At 35.4% G+C, this 22,367-nt stretch overlaps 1 protein-coding gene across 2 annotated transcripts in view; it reads right to left on the bottom strand.

Moving 5' to 3' along the window:
- anxa6 (annexin A6) overlaps window positions 1-22,367 on the bottom strand; it is a 63,394-nt gene that overhangs the window by 12,841 nt on the left and 28,186 nt on the right. The window contains exons 13-24 of one of the 2 annotated variants that reach the window (XM_056471918.1): window positions 21,314-21,372; window positions 19,392-19,470; window positions 17,631-17,712; window positions 17,440-17,534; window positions 17,228-17,341; window positions 15,164-15,254; window positions 10,316-10,395; window positions 10,182-10,235; window positions 8,286-8,379; window positions 8,101-8,196; window positions 5,997-6,055; window positions 4,081-4,218 (exon numbers count right to left, since the gene is read on the bottom strand). In XM_056471918.1, coding sequence (XP_056327893.1) covers window positions 4,081-4,218; window positions 5,997-6,055; window positions 8,101-8,196; window positions 8,286-8,379; window positions 10,182-10,235; window positions 10,316-10,395; window positions 15,164-15,254; window positions 17,228-17,341; window positions 17,440-17,534; window positions 17,631-17,712; window positions 19,392-19,470; window positions 21,314-21,372 — 1,041 coding nt within the window. The remainder of the gene's footprint in view (window positions 1-4,080; window positions 4,219-5,996; window positions 6,056-8,100; window positions 8,197-8,285; window positions 8,380-10,181; window positions 10,236-10,315; window positions 10,396-15,163; window positions 15,255-17,227; window positions 17,342-17,439; window positions 17,535-17,630; window positions 17,713-19,391; window positions 19,471-21,313; window positions 21,373-22,367) is intronic. The other variant, XM_056471919.1, reaches the window with a different exon arrangement.

Below are 22,367 nucleotides of genomic sequence, written 5' to 3'. Positions count from 1 at the left end.
CAGTCCCTGATTGTCTTTTAAGTGTTGTGAAAGGGAATGGCAACATTACAAAGTGGTAAATGCTTTCCTGATACAACTTTTTTTTTATTATTTGTTGCAAGAACTAAAATTTAAATACTTAAAAAAATTTAATCATGAGGAACACATTAAATCATGTTTGTTGTATTGTCTGCAATGAAATACAAGTCAAAGTAAATTTAGAAATCACTACTTTCTTTTTTATTTGCATTTTACCAACTTTTCCTGATTGGGGGCTGTACAATAAGTAAAAAGTTAATTAATTATCTTTCATTTTTAGTTTATATTTATTTAAATTGATCAAGTAATTGTTTTAGCAGGAGGAACATTGCTTTTATCAATTTAAATGAAGCTTATTAGTTACAAATGGCATAGCTTAGCAAGACACAAGCTGCGTCTCAAATGGCACACTATACATGATGCACTTATGCATTATGTACTTATGCACTAACACACTCAACAGCATAGTATATGTATGTAGTGTCGTCCCAAATGGAACACTAAAGTTTCTTCTACTAAGCGGAAATTCAGACCATTTCCCTGATGATGTCTAATTGTTGCCAAATTAGATAAATAAATGACCAAACTATCAAATAATACCTGCCATGAGTATAACCGCATTCACCATAGGGAGGCGCTATAATCACTCTCGTAGAAGAATTGTGCATTCTCAATCCAAATAAATAAAGTAATCCAACATGAGCGATCAAAAGCTCCGTCCCTTCCGCTACATGAGCAAAGCTGTGGTCGTTGAATGCTTGAAGTGTCCATTAGTCCACACAACAGTTGAATAAGTGCATCATCCGGGTATTTAAAGTGCAATTATTATTAGTTTTCAGTATGAACGCACTACTTACGAAGTATGCTATCCATCTCAGATGCAGAAAAGCTAGTCCATGCTTTTATGACTTCTAGGCTGGATTACTGTAATGCTCTGTTTGCTGGCTGCCCAGCATCCCCTATTAACAAACTTCAATTAGTACAAAATGCAGCTGCCAGAGTTCTTACCAGGTCTAGAAAATTTGATCACATCACCCCAATTTTATCCTCCTTACACTGGCTGCCTGTTAAGTTTCGTATTGAATTTAAAATATTGCTTCTTACATATAAAGCTTTAAATAATCTAGCTCCTGTTTATCTAACCAATCTCCTGTCTCGCTACAATCCAACTCGCTCTTTAAGGTCTCAAAACTCAGGGCTTCTGGTAGTACCTAGAATAGCAAAGTCGAGTAAAGGAGGTCGAGCCTTCTCATTTACAGCTCCTAAACTCTGGAATAGCCTTCCTGATAACGTCCGAGGCTCAGACACACTCTCCCAATTCAAAACTAGATTAAAGACCTATCTGTTCAGTAAAGCATACACTTAGTGCACCACTTAGGGGGCTTCCACACAGGTTATGCATCTTGTTTATATACACTATGAACAGCAGCGACGCTAATTATTTCCTCCTGGGGATACTCTTCCCGAGGCCCTCAGACTATGCAGAGTTACTGACTCGATCCAAGACCACTGACAAGATGATCCCAAGGTTTCCATATCCTGGACCAGGCCGTATCCTGAGCAGCTACTGTGATAGTCATGGAAGAGTGGAGAACATGAGACTGATTCCTGTGACGCTCCAGAGACAGACGAGTCTTCACTGAGGCCAGCTTCCAGCCTCCGCCGCTGAGACTGCAGCTCTGCACAAGACGTTTGGCCAGCGGAGAAATTAAAATGATCGTGCCCAACTGAGCCTGGTTTCTCTCAAGGTTTTTTTTTTCCCTCTCCGCTGTCGCCACTGGCTTGCATGGTTCGGGATCTGTAGAGCTGCGCATCGTTGGATTTGCTCTTCAGTGTTTGGACTCTCAGTAGTGATTATTAAACCACACTGAACTGAGCTAAACTGAACTGAACTTAAACACTGAAAACTGAACTACACTGTTCCTATTTACTATGACCTTTTATGTGAAGCTGCTTTGACACAATCTACATTGTAAAAGCGCTATACAAATAAAGGTCAATTAAATTGAATTGAAAACTTACACTATTTATACTACAAAATAGCGTAGAATAGAGCATAAAGGTACGATTTATGACTCCCCGCCCCCTGACGTCCACAGCAGCTGTGAGGGCACCATTAGCTAAACATAAACCATTAAATAGGATTAGACTATTAGCATCTCCCTTTAAAATGAACACATTTTTACATTTTTTATTTTTAAATGGATAGTTTTGCCAAAAAATTTAAATTGTCATCATTTACTCAACCTTTACTTGTTCCAAACCAGTTAGTCTCTTTTTCCTTCTGTTGAACACAAAAGAAGATATTTTGAAGAAAGCTGGAAACCTGTAACCATTGCCTTACATTGACAAAGTATTTGCTTTTCCTTTCCTTTAATAGTTCCTTTAAAAGTTAATAGTTACTGGTAACTGATGTAAAAAAACAGGAATAAAAATAAATAAATATATATAAACAAATATAATATATATACACATACACATATACAACTATACATATAGCTAATGAATCAAAGAAACATTGACTTTCATCATTTCTTTGCCTACTTCCATTTAAAATTCGGGTCGGGTGTAATAGTACACCACCTTTTTTTAAGGACTACACCAATGGGATGCACCTACACATTTCCACTGACTTAAAATGTGTTATTTCACTTTATTTATTTTTTTACTATTACTAGGTTTGCAACGATTAGAAAATATTGAAATTTAACAGGTAAATCAATATTAATATTTAAGTCATACCACTCATTTCACTTAATACATCAACTTAGTAACATTAAATACTTAGGAAATTCTAGTTATCCTTGACACTTAAAGGGCACCTATGGTGAAAAATCTACTTTTCAAGCTGTTTGGACAGACATATATGTCATATTGGGGTGATATAAGCACACCCAGTCCTTTTTTTTCAATTTAACAACATAAAAACGGTGGACCAATTGAAGCTGTTTTCAAACCGACCGCAACTTTACATAGGAGAGCGGTCCCCCCCGCCCACCAATATTGATTGACAGGCGCGTCATCATATCCTCAGTTTGTTGATTCACGTCCGCCATTTTCAGCGTGAGTCGAAGCGATATCACTAAAGGAACACGCTAGCTCTATTTTTAGATGCAAGGCTCATTGGCCTCAACACAAGAGCAAAATTCTCCACATTATCGCTCTAATCGGAATTATTGGTTGTATCTTTAGGTAGGTTTGCAAACATGTGTACTTCTCATTGAGTCTACCTTATACTTCAGCCATTTGCATTTCTTGCGATCCCAGAAGCTCCCTGTGATCTTAACTAGCATGCGTTTTAGATTTCTAAACATAGGTTTCTATCAGGGTACACTCAAGTCGACGGCTGGGCACCGCGGACCGCTGCAGAAACCTATGTTTAGAATTCAAAAATGCGACGATTCGGGACACTTGATGTTTCTGCTGCACCACAGAGAGTGTCTGGTGTGCCGTGTCGCGGCTTCGAGCGGCGCATCCGGTGCCTCAGTCAAAGTTAATTCAGTGTGCGTGGTTATTAGTTTCTGTGTACAAGCTCGGCACTTGAAACTAGCACACAGTTGGCTGTAAAACTGTACAAAGACACATATAATTTTGTACTCTCTGCTTGGTCTGTGTCCGAGTCGTACATGTACGACTGAATGCGGATCCTCTCCTCCTCCTTTCAATCTGCCTGTCTGTGTTGCAAACACAGAGCGGGTCATGGCCCCGCCCCCTTGTTACGTTGGGCAGGAAGACGAAACTAATTTACATGTGAAGCAACACACCCCTAAATCAGCGAGCTGTGGACACGCCCCCAACATGACACTTTTTAACACATTATAATAAAAAAATCTGAATTGTGTTTTAAACTTAACCTAAACTGGCACACTCAGAAGAACCATCATATTAATATTAAATCATAACAAAGAGGTAAACTATTTGCCCTTTAATGTCACAATTTAAAAATGATGAGAATAAATTTATTAGATTTTACTCCACCAAAAAGTCATTTCTTTCAGTGCTGTGAGCTGGCATGCAGAAACAAAGCATGCAGAATGAGAGACAGAGGAGCACACAACTTACAACCAGCGCCTCTACCTGGATGAAATCGTGCAGTGAGACATCGTGAGTTTCCTTGAACTCTTTGCGGATGTTGAAGAGGTCGATCTCGCAGCGGGACACCATGATGCGGATTAAAGCACGGTCATCTGTTCCCAGTCCCTGCATGCAAAATCAGCACAATTCTGACCATGACTGTTTTAGAAAACGTGAATTAAAGACTAAAACTACTGGTCAAAAAAAAACCCAAACATTTTCAACAATGTTTATTTCTGTTTTCCTGCACAACTACCCTGCTACTTTTGTAATAAAAACTTTCAATCAACAGAGAAAACCAGCAACAATCAAGAATGCATGATTAAACACTCACTGGCCACTTTATTAGATACACCTACTAATACCGGGTTTGACCCTCTTTTGCCTTCAGAACAGCCTTAATCCTTCATGGCATAGATTCACCAAGATACTGCAAATATTCCTCACAGATTTTGCTCCATATTGACATGATAGCATCACGCAGTTGCTGCAGATTTGTCTGTTGCACATCCATGATGCCAATCTCCCAATCCACCACATACCTAAAGATGCTCTATTGGATTGAGAGCTGGTGACTGTGGAGGCCATTTGAGTACAGTGAACTCAGTGTCATGTTCAAGAAACCAGTCTGAGATGATTCACGCTTTATGACATGGTGCGTTATCCTGCTGGAAGTAGCCATGAGAAGATGAGTACACTGTGGTCATTAAGGGATGGACATGGTCAGCAACAATACTCAGGTAGGCTGTGGCATTGACACGATGCTCAATTAGTACTAATGGACCTAAAGTGTGCCAAGAAAATATCCCCCACACCATTACACCACCACCACCAGCCTGAACCGTTGATACAAGGCAGGATGGATCCATGTTTTCATGTTGCTAATGCCAAATTCTGACCCGACCATCCGAATGTTGCAGCAGAAATCAAGACTCATCAGACCAGGCAACGTTTCTCCAATCTTCTATTGTCCAGTTTTGGTGAGCCTGTGTGAATTTAGCCTCAGTTTCCTGTTCTTAGCTGACAGGAGTGGCACCCGGTGTGGTCTTCTGCTGCTGTAGCCCATCCTCCTAAAGGTTGGACGTGTTGTGTGTTCAGAGATGCTCTTCTGCAGACCTCGGTTGTAACAAGTGCTTATTTAAGTTACTGTTGCCATCAGCTGGAACCAGTCTGGCCATTCTCCTCTGACCTCTGGCATTAACAAGGCATATGCGCCCACAGAACTGCCGCTCACTGGATATTTTCTCTTTTTCAGACCATTCTCTGTAAACCCTAGAGATGGTTGTGTGTGAAAATTTCAGTAGATCAGCAGTTTCTGAAATACTCAGACCAGCCCAACTGGCACTAACAACCATGCCACTTTCAAAGTCACTTAAATCCGCTTTCTTCCCCATTCTGATGCTCGGTTTGAACTGCAGCAGATCGTCTTGACCATGTCTACATGCCTAAACGCATTGAGTTGCTGCCATGTGATTAGAAATTTGCGTCAACGGACAGTTGGACTGGTGTACCTAATAAAGTGGCCGGTAAGCGTATGTTGTCATAGCTTTGCAATCAAAAAAATGTGGTTATAAAGGAAGTCAATGGGGGAAAAACATAGGGTAGTCAATTCGATCAATTCAGAAAGGTTGAAAATACTATTCAAATAAAAGCTAATTTACTATAACAACCTTGAGTGTGACGCCTCATCTGAGTACTGCTTATGAAGGCCTCATAAAGCAGCATATGTGAAAAACTATGAAGCACGCTTATTTTTTTATTTATTTATTTATTTTTAATAATGGATGATTTTAAGTTTCAAATCATTTCTGTACTATTTCGATGACAGAAAAAAAAATCTTGTTTGTCCTCCTGCTCAGACATTATTGCATGACAATGTGTATTACATAATAAATGCATTTTACCTTCATGGCTTTGTACAATCGGTCTGCAAAGTAGGACGGTTGATTCTTCACACTCCGCACTGGAAAATATACACAATTATTGCTCTTTTTACTGGAATCACATGAGCCTTTTAGTGTCAGGTGTAAAGCATGAAATCAGAAATTTGACATACAGATTTTAATTGTCTTACGTCGGTCATGATTTTTGCTTGACAAATTGAATTACTGAATATTTACAGTCAGACTTTAAGTGGACACATTTGCATATAAAATTTGTAGTTTTTTAATTCATATTTACCATGGCTGCAGCTAGCTGATGGCATTGATTGCAATTGTTAACTAAAACCTTAATTACTGTATTAAAATGAAAAGACATACATCAACCACTGAAAGAAATAAATCAAATGTAAATATTAGATTAATAATTTGATCAACTATTATAGGGTAAAAACAGAATAGCATAAGTATTTGAACTAAAGTAAGCCACTTAACAAAACAACTACAGCTAAAATAAGAATGGAAAATATGTATTAAACATGCTAATTGAAATATTAGTTAACACTATAGTAGTGTGCATTGTTGTTGGCAAAACTGGTACTTTAGTATCAAGATTTCAATTCAAATGTCGTAATATTTGTATTATTAATTTAATTAATTTTATATTTGTTTTTACTTGTAAATGATGACAAATGTAAAGAAAATGTTAAATATTTCCTTGGTAAACTGGTAAAATATAATTAGGTTCATTTCAGTAGATGTTTTTGATGATGTCTTATTTCAAGTTACAAATAAAATTTTGTTTTATTCATACAAATATAATACCCTGGGTATTTAAATACAAAATAGACACTGACATCACTTAATTTAACAATATAATTTAATATAAAGTATAAATCAACTACCTTCCCATTCAATAAGGGGCTAGTTTCTTCAATGCATCCACCTCAAAATACCAAGTTAAAATGTTAAAATTACATGACCTGTGCAGTATGTATATGTATATATATATATATATATATATATATATATATATATATATATATATATATATATATATATATATATATATATATATATATATATATATATATATATATAATAATATCTATAAATAATATCTATAAATAATATCTATATATATATATATATATATATATATATATATATATATATATATATATATATATATATAATAATGAAATAAAAATAAAACAAAAATAATAGTAAAATTAAATACAACATTAAAAATAGGAAAATGTAAAATAAATAAATAAATAAAATATAATCAAAGCAAAATAAAATAGAGTATTATACCATAATAACCAATAGCAGACTATGTTTTTCACATCTCCCGACAAAAATAAATAAATAAAGAAACAAATAAAAAAAAGTTTAATTAAAAGAGTTCAAATAAATAAATGAATAAATAAACTAAATAAAATATATTTTATATACATTTGATATATATTAAGATATAAAAATAAAATAATACTAAAATAACAATAAAATAAAAAATAAAATAAAAAATAAAATCTAATTTATTTAAAATTTAAACCTTTAAATAAATAAAAATAAAATAAAAATAAAGCAAAATAAAATAAAAATAAAGCAAAATAAAATAAAAATAAAGCAAAATAAAATAAAAATAAAGCAAAATAAAATAAAAATAAAGCAAAATAAAATAAAAATAAAGCAAAATAAAATAAAAATAAAGCAAAATAAAATAAAAATAAAGCAAAATAAAATAAAAGTAACTGGTGTTGGTAAAAGTAAAATCAGCATTTTCTTAGTGCTTTGTCATAATTGCTCTTACCGATAGCAAACATGGTGTTTTTCACATCTCAAGACAAAAAAAAATAAAAATAAATAAAAAAATAAAGCTTTTTAAGTTAAAAAAAAGATAAAATAAATAAATAAAATAAAATAGTTTTGATATTTGATATATATTTAGATATAAAAATAAAATGATAATGAAATAAAAACAAAAAAAAATATCATTTTTAATTTAAAGTTTAAAAAGTAAAAAACAATAAACTAAAACAAAAATAAAGCAAAACAAAATAAAAGTAATTAGTGTTGAAATAAAATCAGCATTTTCTTAGTGCTTGGTCATCCATGCTCTTACCAATAGCAAACATGGCGTTTTTCACGTCTCCCGACATCTCCTTCTTTATAATCTGTTCGATGTCTTTGTTGCTGCACCTCACAAACTCCTGGAAGACTGCAGGGGAATCAGGGAACATTAGCTGGATTGATCATTGATTAAACATGTATTAGCATGTGTGTGTGAGTGACCTGTGTGTGGTTTACCTCTCCTCAGATGAGGGAAGCTCCTGGTGCACAAAATACTCATGAACTTGTCCTCCAGATCATCCGAGTCTGCATTACAAGCGTCCGCCAGCGCCTTACATTACACATTTATTACAATTACAATTTATTAAGTGATACCAAATGATATGACATTTTTATCATACATCACATAATGCTTTGCATGAATAACTTATGTTATTAAAGGGGAGCTATTATGCAAAAATCACTGTTATAAGGGGTTTAAACACAGTTGTGTGGCAGCAGTGTGTGAATATAACCAGCCTCTAATGGTGAGCATTAATGAATTGTAGTTTTCATAATCACAAACATTCTCCCTTTGTACGTGTCATCAGAAGGGGAAAGCCCCGCCCACTAGTGACTGTCTCTCCCTCATTAGCATAAACAGCCCTGGGTGAGAAGCAGCTGAAGGTAATCTCAGCAACTAAGAGGATTATACATTTTTTTATAAAGAGTTTTAGGATGCACAAATGAACACTAAAGTTACTTCTTTTTACAATTTTTTATTATTTACTCTCCCTCAAGTGGTTATAAACCTTCATGAGTGTCTTTACAATGCAGAACACAAAATAATTTATTATAAAATAAAAGTAATAAAGTATTAAGTATTTTCTTAGTGCTTGGTCATCAATGCTTCTATCGGTAGCAAACATGGCATTGTTCAAGTCTCAAATAAAATAAATAAAATAAAATAAAATAAAATAAAATAAAATAAAATAAAATTAAATTAAATTAAATTAAATTAAATTAAATTAAATTAAATTAAATTAAATTAAATTAAATTAAATTAAAAATAATAGTAAAAGAAAAGAAAATGAAATAAAAGGAAATGAAATAAAATAAAAATATATATAAATAAATTTAATAAAATAAAAAAAAAAAAATTAATTAATAAAATAAACAACATGCAAAAATGGCATTCTTCATGTCTCTAGACAAAAAAAGAAAAAAAATTATACTATGATAAAGATATTCTAAAGAAATCTAACTGTTGAACTAAGTTTTTTTCTTAGTGCTTGGTCATCAGTGCTCTTATCGGTAGCAAACATGGCATTTTTCAAGTCTCGCAAAAATTTAATTTAATTTAATTTAATTTAATTTAATTTAATTTAATTTAATTTAATTTAATTTAATTTAATTTAATTTAATAAAAATATTAAAATTAAATCAAATAAAATTTAAATTAAATAAATAAAATAATAATAAAAGAAAAGGACATGAAATAAAATTAAATAAAATTAAAGTAAAATTAAATTAAAAAAATAAAATAAAAATAAAAAAATATAAAATATGAAAAACAAATTTAATAAATAAAACAAACAACATGCAAACATGGCATTTTTCACGTCTACAACCAAAGAATTAAATAAATTAATAATATAAAAGTTTTAATATTATACAGATATTCTAAAGAAAGCTGAAATCTGGTAACCATTGACTTCCATAGCATTTTTTTTTTCTGTGGAAGTGAGGTGCCAAGATCGCTGGGATTTGAATCCTATTTTAACATCAGGCAAACCACTCCCAATAGTTGATTTTGCATGATCGGTGCTCTTTAAGTTATTTAAGAAGGAGAGGAATAAAATGGCATGAAAAAAATGACTAACTATAACTATGTGAAACAATCTGCTAAAAAACTGTATGGAAAAAATAAATATGTAAAAATAACAAAAATAAAAAATCCACTATATCCCTCGACTTGAAAAAAACAACATGTAAAATTCCTTGTCTTGTATTGTCTGGAACAGATCTTTTAAAATCTCACGATATTCCAGAAATTTCATGTGGGAACCATACCAAGTCAATTTGAAGTGCAGTCATCATGTCTGGAAAAAAAAGCAGATACCTGACAGAGTTTTATAAGTCTTTCCCACTCACTTGTGCATCTTCCGAAGCTCTGTCCATGTCTGCTGGACCTTCTTCACGAGCTCCCTGAAAACAGCAGGAAAGAGAAGTGATAGATGAGTTTATGAAGTGCGAGGATCTGTGTCTGGATGAAAAAATAGATGTACCTGTGCCAGTGAGATCAGGATGCGTTTAAAAGTTCCAGAAGTATCCGATGCGATGGAGTCCTCCAAACTTTTCTTAAAGGCTATAAAGAGGAACATTAATATATAGCTGAAGTCTGAATTATTAGCCCCCCAGTATGTTTTTCCCCCAATTTCTGTTAAACGGAAAGATGTTTTTTCAGCACATTTCTAATCATAATAGTTTTAATAACTCATTTCTAATAGCTGATTTCTTTTATCTTTGCCATGATGACAGTAAATAATATTAGACTAGATATTTCTCAAGATACTAGTATTCAGCTTAAAGTGACATTTCAAGGCTTAACTAGGGTAATTCGGTTAACCCGGCAAATAAGGGTAAATATAAAGTACTGTATATAACAGGGATTTTAACACTTTTGACATTGTAAATAAGCAATGTGCAGAGTGAAATGTTAGTGTAACTCAGGGAGTGACACAAAAAACTGAATTTTGGATCCACTTGCAGGTTTAATCAGTCAGGAAAGCAATGGTCAACACAGGAGCAAACAGATGTATAAAGGCAGTCCAGAATCGTAGTCAAACACAGGCGAGAGGTAGGGATGGCTGACGTGAAACTGACGTTTCGACACAGTGTCGAGATCCCGAAGCGCAAGTGTTTCGAAACACTGTATCGAAGCATGATCCGAAACACCTGGTCACGTGACTAAAGCGATTCAAAGCATCGATCAGTTCAGAAGCGTTTCGAGACTTGGAGAATCTGCATTTGACTGATGGGGTCAAACTAAAGCTTTTGTCACCTATGGCCATGTGGACTGTGCGTGTGCATATTGTTACAGACATCATTTGACTTTAGGGTTCGAATCCCGACTTAATACTCCTAAATCGTGATTTTTATGTATTTTAATCATGCTACTGTTTATGGTGTAGTCTAGATATGATACAGCTGCTGATGCGCCATCAATTTAGCATCATTTTTGTAACTGTAAAACAATAGTTAATATTTTACAGTACTGTGATGGTTGGGTTTAGAGTTGCGGTAGACGTTAATAAAATACAATAAATGGGAAATTTAATTAATAATATAAATAATTCTTGTTAACTTCTGTCCACAACTGTATCTGATCTAGCAACAACCCTGTTTTATGACCAAAACAAGCTATATTTATTCACAAAGTGTTTATTCGGACGTCAGACCAATGTTGAAACAAAACGATACAGGAACAAAGCATCTCAAACTGATATTAAAGCATTTCAAAATAACTGTATCAGCCTGGATTCGGACCAACAATCCCCGCATGGAAGTCAGCTGGAAACTGTTCCAGTGCAATACATAAAAAATGGCCACTAGGCGTCACTGTAGAGTGTCGTTTCGAAACGTTTCGAAGCTTCGACACATTTGCTTCAACTGTTTCAGTGTTTCACAAAGCCTCGCTTTGCCCACCACTAGCGAGAGGTCGGAAGGCAGGCGGCAGACAGGGATAACTAGGAACAAGGTTAGGGTAAACACATGAAGAAACAAGACTAAGGAAACAAGTTGCATTGTCACTTTACAGATAACAAGACTCAGCAATGGCAGTGAGAGTGTGTGCTGTTTAAATAGGGTCTGTAATCAGTCTTAGACAATGCTCAGGTGGTGCGAATGTAATCAGTAGAGACTTGGAGCAGGTGTGAGTATGTGTGTGGCATGACTGAATATGTAGTCCATTAATGGCGGAATTGTAGTCCATGTGTGTTTGTGTGTGAGATCCAGCGATCTGGGAGTTTTGATCGCTGGTGATCGTGATAGTTAGCATGTGAATAAACAAGATTATACTTCATGAATGCTTGATTGCGATTGGCTGATTTTAAGGTGTGCAGTTATTTTCGGATAAACACACAGCTAAAGTAGTTCCAGGCAGGTTTTGAGTACATATGTTATATTACTATAAGTTAAGCCTACTTTTAACTAAAAGCATTGTCATTGATGTACTTAAAATGAGGACATTTTGCAAGTCAATTTAAGATGTGCATACATTTTGTGCTTGTGATCCTAACATTTCGCTAACAGTTAAAGGTGCAGTAGGTGATTGTCTTGTCATGTTTTGTTGTGCTGGTTGAAAGCCTCTACACATTCCACTAGTAATGATTAAAGTAAATGATCTAAATGTATTTATATGTATTTTTATATTCTGGGTGAGGCATAAGACTAAAAAGTGTTCATCCAATTAAAATTGGAGTTAGTTTTGCGCACTGGAGGAAGGAAACGCCTGTTTCTGTTAGACAGGTCATGCTCTGTTTTAAAACTATTTTAGTCAGGCAAAGCTGATGTAGATTGTGTTGTTTTACGAAACGGTTATATGCACAGTGGCCGGATTAACATAAGCAAAGAGCATAGAATCACCAAGAGGCGATACTCTAGAGCGATTTGGGAAACAGCCAGTAGATGCCGCTAGTGTCACACGGTGGCCATTTTGGAATGAAAATTCCAATAGAACAACAGCATATTATAAGTCTGTAAAATAAACTATTAAAAGTGCTGATGATTGTCATAGTCTTTCAGGTTTTATCTCAGCTTTAATGCACTTTTTAAATAAATAAATAAAAAAAAAAAGCAGCTGCTTGCCATCGCGATAGCAATGAGATCCAATGGACGGCCGATCGCTTTTACTCCAACTCGCGAGGCTGTTGCTGGGTGTTGCTGTTGTAATGGAACGTTCTATTGAGTGTCGCCTCTTGGTGATTCTAGGGCAGGGGTCGGCAAACTCGGTCCTGGAGGGCCGGTGTCCTGCATAGTTTAGCTTCAACTCTACTCAAACACACCTGAACATGCTAATCAGTGTCTTCAAGATCACTAACTATCTATAAGCAGGTGTGTTTGATCAGGGTTGGAGCTAAACTGTGCAGGACACCGGCCCTCCAGGACCGAGTTTGCCCACCCCTGTTCTACGGCTAGGTGGGGCTGAAGCCCCAGGGCCCATGGAAGAAGGGGGGCCTTGATTGGCTCAAGAATTAATTTGTCGCCCAATCAGAATATTGAATAGCCCTGTTTTTGTCACCCATAAGGGTGATCAGATGTCCCAATTTTCCTAGGACAGTCCCTTATTTCACCATTACAGCGAGTAGTGTCAAGTCAAAGGTAGCAGTTCAAGCAGTCTTCATCATTGATGTGCTTGTACATGTAGTAACAGAAGCTGGGATAGGCAGAGACATGCTGAATAGACTCACAACTGAAGCGCTGTCTCGGCTGCGCAGCAGTTACAGCTTCTGCCCGCACAATCCCTACATCACACAATGGCTGTTTCTCAATATGCATTCTTCAGCGATCTTGCATCCTCATGTTCCAGTGTAATGTCATCATCCGTTCAGTTCAGTTCCAATACTCACTGCAAGAATGGACTGCAAGAACGGACGACGCGTGAAAGTTCCCGGATGTGTTCTTGAGATCGAGGATGCACCGATGCAGACTTGAGCACGGAACTTGCTCTGGAAGTCCCAGAAGTCATTGCGACTAAAGGTGGGAAGCGCAGCATTTTATATAGATTTATAATTAAAGTTCAGAGATATCACTTATTTATCTCAGGAGTTTCCCTAAACGAAATGGTGAATATAAACATTACCATTAAAATCTTAATAAAGGAATAAACAACCCTACTGAAAAAACTGCTTAAACCAGCCTAGGCTGGTTAGCTTGTCAACCAAGCTGGTTTTAGGGGGGTTTTGGCCACTTCCAGGCTAGTTTCCAGCCATTATTAGCCTAGTCTTAGCTGGTCAGGCTGGGAGATGACCAGCTAAAACCACCTTGACCAGCCTAACCAGGCTGGGAGCCCGGCCAAAACCAGCTATGTCCAGCTTAAACCAGGCTGGTCATTTTCCAGCCTGACCAGCTAAGACCAGGATGGAAATGGGTGGAAACCAGCCTGGAAGTGGCCAAAACCCCTCTAACACCAGCCTAGCTGACCAGCTAAAACCAGCCAACCAGCTTAGGCTGGTTTAAGCTGTTTTTTTTCGGTAGGGAAGGGTGTTTATTTGCTGCAATTGATATTAAAATGTGTTTTATTTATATTGTGCAACATATATATTCTGCATAAAGACCTTATAAATATATTTTGAAAGCAGGAAAAACAATAAACCGCTGTAGGAATGTTATAATGTTTAAATAATTTTGGTTAAAAACGCGTGAAGGTCACGTGACCATCAGGAAGAACCAGAGAAGAACGCAGCATCTCATTTCTCACAGGATGCGTTCTCTGTTCACGCGGTCTCCCGAGTTCGTTCTTTCGAGGTGACCTGGCAAGACCGGTCTTCACAAGAACGCAAGTCCGTTCTCTGCGTTCTTGGAATTGAGAAACAGCTAATTTAACCGAGACACAGCAAACAAATCAAATAGCCTACACAAGCAGTTATCAAAATGTCTATCGTTGCGGAGTATGTGTTTCAAGTAAATACACTAGGTTATGCTTCACAGGAAGTCTAACTGAACCAGTTAAGCTAACTTTTTAAACGAATGTTTACTTTGCCCCGTTTATGAAAACGACAGAAATAATATGGAGCAATGAAATATTGGTGCTGGCTTTCATCAGACAATATATCTAAAAAATAAATAAATAAAGTGAAATATTTCAATTTTAAAGTGTCTGGTGTTGTCTGGTATATTTTTTCTATTTAAAGTATTTATTTTAAAGCGCTAAATTAGGAAGTATTGCGAATGGTTTTTGTTTTGGTATTTTTAATATATATTTATATATATTTTCTAAATACTTTGATATGTGTGTTTGTACTAAGTTTGTACATATTTCATAATTTAAAAAAAGGACAGCAGAGTAAGTGCAAAGAGTAGTCATTTGTTTAGATAAACAGCGCCACCTGCTGCTCACTGTGAGATTTATTTACCGTTCTGATAGGCTGAGCACATCTCCTGAATCTCCTGATTGCTTCTAGTGACCAAGATCTCAATCAACGCATGTTCATCAGTCCCTGCACCCTGTTAAAGCATAAAATACTGCTTATTTTCATGACCAGACGAAATCTGTGGAAGTTACTGTGCAGAAATCTGTGCAGAATTATTTTAGGAGTATATAGTAAGAAACTAAACACTTAACACAAAACACACATGAAAAAAAATGCAATGCAATGCAAGTCCTATTAGGACAACTTGTTTGGTAAACAAAGCAAGTCTCTCATATAAAATACATCCACTAAAAGACAGAACATATTATTTTACAAACTGTATCGTGCACAAATCATGTAAATATTTGCTAATTATTCAATAATACTAATGAAATTATTAAAAACTGAACATATATACATAGCAAAAATGCTTTTCTTATTTATTTATTTATTTATTTTTTGTCTTGTTTCTAGTCCAGATTTCTCAAAATTCTCAAATCAAGAAGCATTTTCTAGAGGAGTAAAAATACTGTCTTGATTTAAAAAATTAAAGTAGGTCAAAATTAAGAGGTTTTCCTTAAAACAGGCAAAATTCCCTTCCAGCCGCAACCCAGTACTGGGAAACACCCATACACATTCATTCTCACACACACACACACACACACACACACACACACACACACACACACACACACACACACACACACACACACACACACACACGTTTCTTTTTGTGAATAGTGGGTACATCACATAGGTTTCCATTCATTTTATATGGTCGAAACCATATATTGTATTGCCCTCACCCCACCTTACCCCTAAACCCAACCATCACAGGAGACTGTGTGCAGCTTTACTCTCTCATTAACATGTAGACTAGTTCACATGTAGACTAGTTTCAGCTTTCCCGCCCAACGTAACAAGGGGGCGGGGCCATGACCCGCTCTGTGTTTGCAACACAGACAGGCAGATTGAAAGGAGGAGGAGAGGATCTGCATTCAGTTGTACATGTACGACTCTGACACAGACCAAGCAGAGAGTACAAAATCATTTGTGTCTTTGTACAGTTTTACACCCAACTGTGTGCTAGTTTCAAGTGCCGAGCTTGTACACAGAAACTAATAACCACGCACACTGAATTAACTTTGACTGAGGCACCGGATGCGCCGCTCGAAGCCGCGACACGGCACACCAGACACTCTCTGTGGTGCGGCAGAAGCATGAAGTGTCCCGAATCGTCGCGCCACGCATTTTTGAATTCTAAACATAGGTTTCTGCAGCGGTCCGTGGCGCCCAGCCGTCAACTTGAGTGTACCCTGATAGAAACCGATGTTTAGAATTCTAAAACGCATGCTAGTTAAGATCACAGGGAGCTTCTGGGATCGCGAGAAATGCAAACGGCTGAAGTATAAGGTAGACTCAATGAGAAGTACACATGTTTGCAAACCTACCTAAAGATACGACTAATAATTCCGATTAGAGCGATAATGTGGAGAATATTGATCTTGTGTTGAGCCCAATGAGCCTTGCATCTAAAAATAGAGCTAGGGTGTTCCTTTAGGGATATCGCTTCGACTCACGCTGAAAATGGCGGACGTGAATCAATAAACTGAGGATATGATGACGCGCCTGTCAATCAATATTGGTGGGTGGGGGGACCGCTCTCCTATGTAAAGTTGCGGTCGGTTTGAAAACCGCTCCAATTGGTCCAGCGTTTTTATGTTGTTAAATTGAAAAAAAGCACTGGGTGTGCTTATATCACCCCAATATGACAGTCTATACACCATACATGCACATATGTCTGTCCAAACAGCTTGAAAAGTAGATTTTTTACCATAGGTGCCCTTTGATTCCCCTATAGCGCATGTGTTTGGACTGTGGGGGAAACCAGAGCACGGGGAGAACATGCAAACTCCACACAGAAATGACAACTGGCCCAGCTGGGACTCGAATCAGCGGCCTTCTTGCTGTGCGGCGACAGTGCTAACCACTACGCTAATGTGCCACCCTTCAACGTTTTAGATGTTTAGAAATGTTCATATTTGTTTCGCCGCAATTTTCCTGTACCTCCATGGCTTTCTTCATCATCTTGGCTTCAAAGTCGGCCGGGGTCATCATGAGACCCAGAATGAGTCTCTGGAGGTTTTTGGACAGCTCTGACTTCAGATCAGCCATGAGATCCTGATGGAAGACATCAGCGAATCAGCAAAACGCATTCACATTAAAGTACACATAAAATCAAACATAACTATTGCTTTAGTTAGCTCATAATGTCCTACCCGTCCCAAAAGAGATTTGAAAGCCTGTCTGATCTCCTGTCTCTGTTCATTGCTCCTGTGGGCCACAATCTCAATAATCGTATCCTCATCAGTGCCTGGAAAAACATTAAATCATAGATAATGTTATATTATATTTGCAAATCTGTTAATAAGGAAGAGATCAAGTGTAACATACTGTGTTTCTTACATACCAAAACCCTTCATTGCTTTTCTCAGAGCTTGAGCATCACTGGCTGGGTCAAAATCTGAAGATGGTCGCACAGTTCCTCTCAACTAGTGATGGATGGGGGAAAAAATCATATATACTGTATATATATATATATATATATATATATATATATATATATATATATATATATATATACACACATACACACACACATATTTATATACAAACACATATATATATATATACACACACACACATATATATATGAGCACTTTGGAGAAGATTTTCGTCCAGGATATTCATGTACTTGGCCACATTCATCTTTCCCTGGAATGCAACCAGTCGTCCTGTCCCTGCAGCTGAAAAACACCCCCACAGCATGATGCTGCCACCACCACACTTCACTGTTGGGACTGTATTGGACAGGTGATGAGCAGTGCCTGGTTTTCTCCACACATACTGCTTAGAATTAAGACCAAAAGGTTCTATCTTGATCTCATCAGACCAGATTTCTCACCATCTTGGAGTCCTTAAGGTGTCTTTTAAAAAACTCCATGTGGGTTATCATGTGTCGGGTCATTCTGCCATAAATCCCCGACTGGTGGAGGGCTGCAGGGATTGTTGACTTTCTACAACTTTCTCCCATCTCCTGACTGCATCTCTAGAGCTCAGCTACAGTGATCTTTGGGTTCTTCTTCACCTTGCTCACCAAGGCTCTTTTCCCAGATAGCTCAGTTTAATCAGAGCGCCAGCTCTAGGAAGAGTTCTGGTCTTCCCAAACATCTTCCTTTTAAGGATTATGGAGGCCACAGTGCTATTAGGAACTTTAAGTGCAGCAGACATGTTTTTGTTACCTTGGTCAGATCTGTGCCTTGCCACAATTCTGTCTTTGAGCTCTTCAGGCAGCTCCTTTGACCTCATGATTCTCATTTGCCCTGAGATGCATTGTGAGCTGTAAAGCTGCAGTCACACTAGACTTTTCTCCCCATAGACTTCCATTCATATGCACACAAACGCATCAGACTGGAAACACAAGCTTGTGCGACATGGATCAAGGATCAAAACACGACCTCTCTGGGCAGAAATTTAAAATATGGAGCAATCGCTTGCTTTTTTAATTGTCTAATCATCTTGTTTTCGCACCGCCGTACTACAGAATTTCACATTATCAAATTCTAGTGTGACCGCAGCATGAGGTCTTATATAGGCAGGTGAGTGGCTTTCCAAATCAAGGCCAATCGTATAGTCAATCACAGCTGGACTCAAATGAAGGTGTAGAAGCATCCCAAGGATGAGCAGAAGATATGGAGCACCTGAGTTAACCATGAGCGTCACAGCAAAGGGTCTGAATACTTAGGATCATGTGATATTTCAGTTTTTCTTGTTTAATAAATCTGCAAAACTGTCAACAATTCTGTGTTTTTCTGTTGATATGGGTGTGCTGTGTGTACATTAATGAGGAAAAAATAAACAAATGATTTCAGCAAATGACTGCAATATAACAAAGAGTGAAAAATTTAAGGGGATCTGAATACTTTCTATACCCACTATACACACTGAAAAAAAAAGACTCATTTAATTTACTAAAAACATGTTTAAGGTAAGTGGTTGCAAGCAATTTATATGAGCTGGATTAAGCAAACAAGTTACATTACTAAATCTAATTTGTTTGTTTAAATTAAGCCCATAATTTTTTTTTTTTGCAACCACTTACCTTAAACAAATGTGTAAATCCAGTGAATCTTTTCTTTGTGAAATGAGAGAAAAAGCAGAAGACTCCAACCTGGACTTTGGTCATGGCGCTGATCTCCCACATCTTATAGGCGATCTGTGCGGCTTCTGGGAAAAACTCCCCTGCAATACTGACAAACAAACACATTGCATTCTTTAATGAAGATAAAAGATCAACACTGACTTTTTACTTAGATATTTTGTCTCATTTCTAATATCTAAAAAATAAATAAATCAAGAAGCATTTACTAGACAGCAAATAAATGTTGTCTTGTTTTAAGAAATAATAAGTCAAAATTTAGTGAGTTTTCCCTTAAGTTTTCCTTTTTTTCTTTTAACATAATAATTTAGCTTTCCACATTGGCAGATTATTTTGTTTGTTTTAAGGAAAAAATATTTTAATTTGGACTCAATTTAATTGATTAAATAGGATTTATTTATTTATTTATTAAATGGGATTTAATTCTGAAAACAAGGCAATATGTTATACATGTCTTTTTATTTTAGAAATAATAAATAATACGAGTTATTTAATCAGATTACTTTTTCCAAGTAACTAGTATAATAACCTTACTTTTTAATTTCTAAAGAATATCTGAATTTCTTTTTTTGCTTCTTGATTTAAGAACTTTTAGATACTTGGACTAGAATCAAGATAAAAAAATGTACAAACAAGATAAACAAGATACATAAACAAGATAAATTATGTACATAGATAAAGATGCATTTAAAAGAGCAATACTGCTGGAAAGTTCACCCAAAAATGAAAACTCTTTCATAATTAATTTAGACTTTAGAGTTTCTTTCTTCGAACACAAAGGAAGTTATACTGAATTTTGGAATAAAAAACAGCCATTGACTTCCATAGTTTAACCATACTGTAGTTCTATTTACAGCCACAGCCATATCACCCTGCCGCCCTAGACTGATTACTCACTGTAGCTAAGCAGGGCTGTATCTGATCATTTCCTGGGAGACCACATGGGAAAACTAGGTTACTGTTGGAAGTGGTGTTAGAGAGGCCAGCAGGGGTCTGTCTGATTCCTAACGCCCCAGTGTATTGATGGGGACGCTAAACTGTTAGTGAGCGCTGTGTTTTGAATGAGACGTTAAATGGAGGTCCTGACTCTCTGTGGTTATTAAAAATCCCATGGCAATTCTCGAAAAGAGTAGCGGTGTAACCACAGTGTCCTGGCCAAATTCTCACTATCAGCCTTTAGCCATCATGACCTGCAAATCAACCCCATCCACCACCAATAGCTGGTGTGTGGTGAGCGCACTATCGCCGTTGTCCTGTGGCTGCTGTCGCATCATCCAAGTGGATGCTGCACACTGGTGGTGGTGTGGAGAGACCCCCCCTCATGATTGTGAAGCGCTTTGGGCAGGGGCGTAGCAACCGGGGGGGATCCGTCCCCCTCAATTTTAGAGACAGACCATTTAGAAACAGGTGATTAGTAATTATATGAACATATGATCTCATACAGCCGTCCCCCCTCCCCCCACTTTTAAAATTTCCACTACACCCCTGGCTTTGGGTGTATGGCCATACACTATACATGAGCTATATAAGTACACATTACATTACATTAATATTCTTGATCCTGCTATGAATGTCAATGGCTACTTTTTTCCAGCATTCTTCAGATTATCTTCCTTTTTGTCCAACAGAAGAAAGAAACTCAAAAGTGCCTTAAAGCACTGTGCCTTTAAGATTAGATTTTATTCAACGAGAGCACATGTTGATAATGATGTTCTATGTTGATAAAAAAATAACCCTGTAAAACTGTACTAGACTGTTTTACGATGGACTAATGTCTCCGTCTGGCGCCTGTTAATGTAAATCAAAAAATAAACTAATTATTAAAGTTTTTGAGAGGCATTTCAGCTGGTTTAGTTATAGTTCCAGTCCTTTATATAAATAAATTATTAATATCATCTAGAAAAAAAAGACTTGAGGAGCAGAAAATATCTTACTCGTCATCTCCTCCGCACAGTTTGAGCAGGGTGCGTTTATAATCTCCAGAAGTGTCATCCTGTTAATCATAAAACATAAGATTTTATTCACACAAACAATATTACTCTGTATAATTTGTGGCATGCATGAAACCATGTTTGCTGTGTGACTACAGTATTTTTGGGAAATAACTTGCATCTGATTTGAAGTCATAAAAGGTCAAAATTATACTGCTGTGGAAAAAAAAGTTAATTTAAATACTGTCAATAAAATGTTATTAAAAATGTGTTATTAGATTTTCTGCACGGAACATCAAATCAGCAAAACATAACAGCATAAATTTTATAAAATATAAAGGGGAAAATAGGGGAAAATAAATAAATAAATAAATAAAATGAATGAATGAATGAATAAATGAAAAATAAAATAAATGAATAAATAAATGAATAAATAAATAAATAAATAAATAAATAAATGTAATAAAATTAAATAAGAATAAATGAATGAATTAAAAAATAAAAAAATTAAATAAAATAAATGAATAAATAAATAAATAAAATTAAGTGAAATAGAATGAATGAATGAATGAATAAAAAATTAATTAAATAAATAAACAAAATTAATTAAAATAGAATGAATTAATGAATGAATTAATGAATAAAAGATTAAATAAATAAATAAAATTAAGTTAAATAGAATGAATGAATGAATGAATAAAAAATTAATTAAATAAATAAACAAAATTAATTAAAATAGAATGAATTAATGAATGAATTAATGAATAAAAGATTAAATAAATAAATAAACTTAAGTGAAATAGAATGAATTAATTAATTAAAAAATTAAATAAATAAATAAATAAATAAAATTAAGTAAAATAGAATGAATGAATAAATTAATTAAAAAATAAATAAAATAAAATATTATAAATGAATAAATAAATAAATAAATAAATAAATAAATAAAATGAATAATTAAGTAAAATTTAATTAAAACAAAATAAAATAAAATAAAATAAAATAAAATAAAATAAAATAAAATAAAATAAAATAAAATAAAATAAAATAAAATAAA

The sequence above is a fragment of the Danio aesculapii genome, chromosome 14 (genome assembly GCF_903798145.1).
Source record: "Danio aesculapii chromosome 14, fDanAes4.1, whole genome shotgun sequence".
Taxonomy (NCBI): domain Eukaryota; kingdom Metazoa; phylum Chordata; class Actinopteri; order Cypriniformes; family Danionidae; genus Danio; species Danio aesculapii.
Note: the sequence above shows the minus strand (reverse complement) of the source record. Positions and strands in the feature narration are given on the sequence as shown.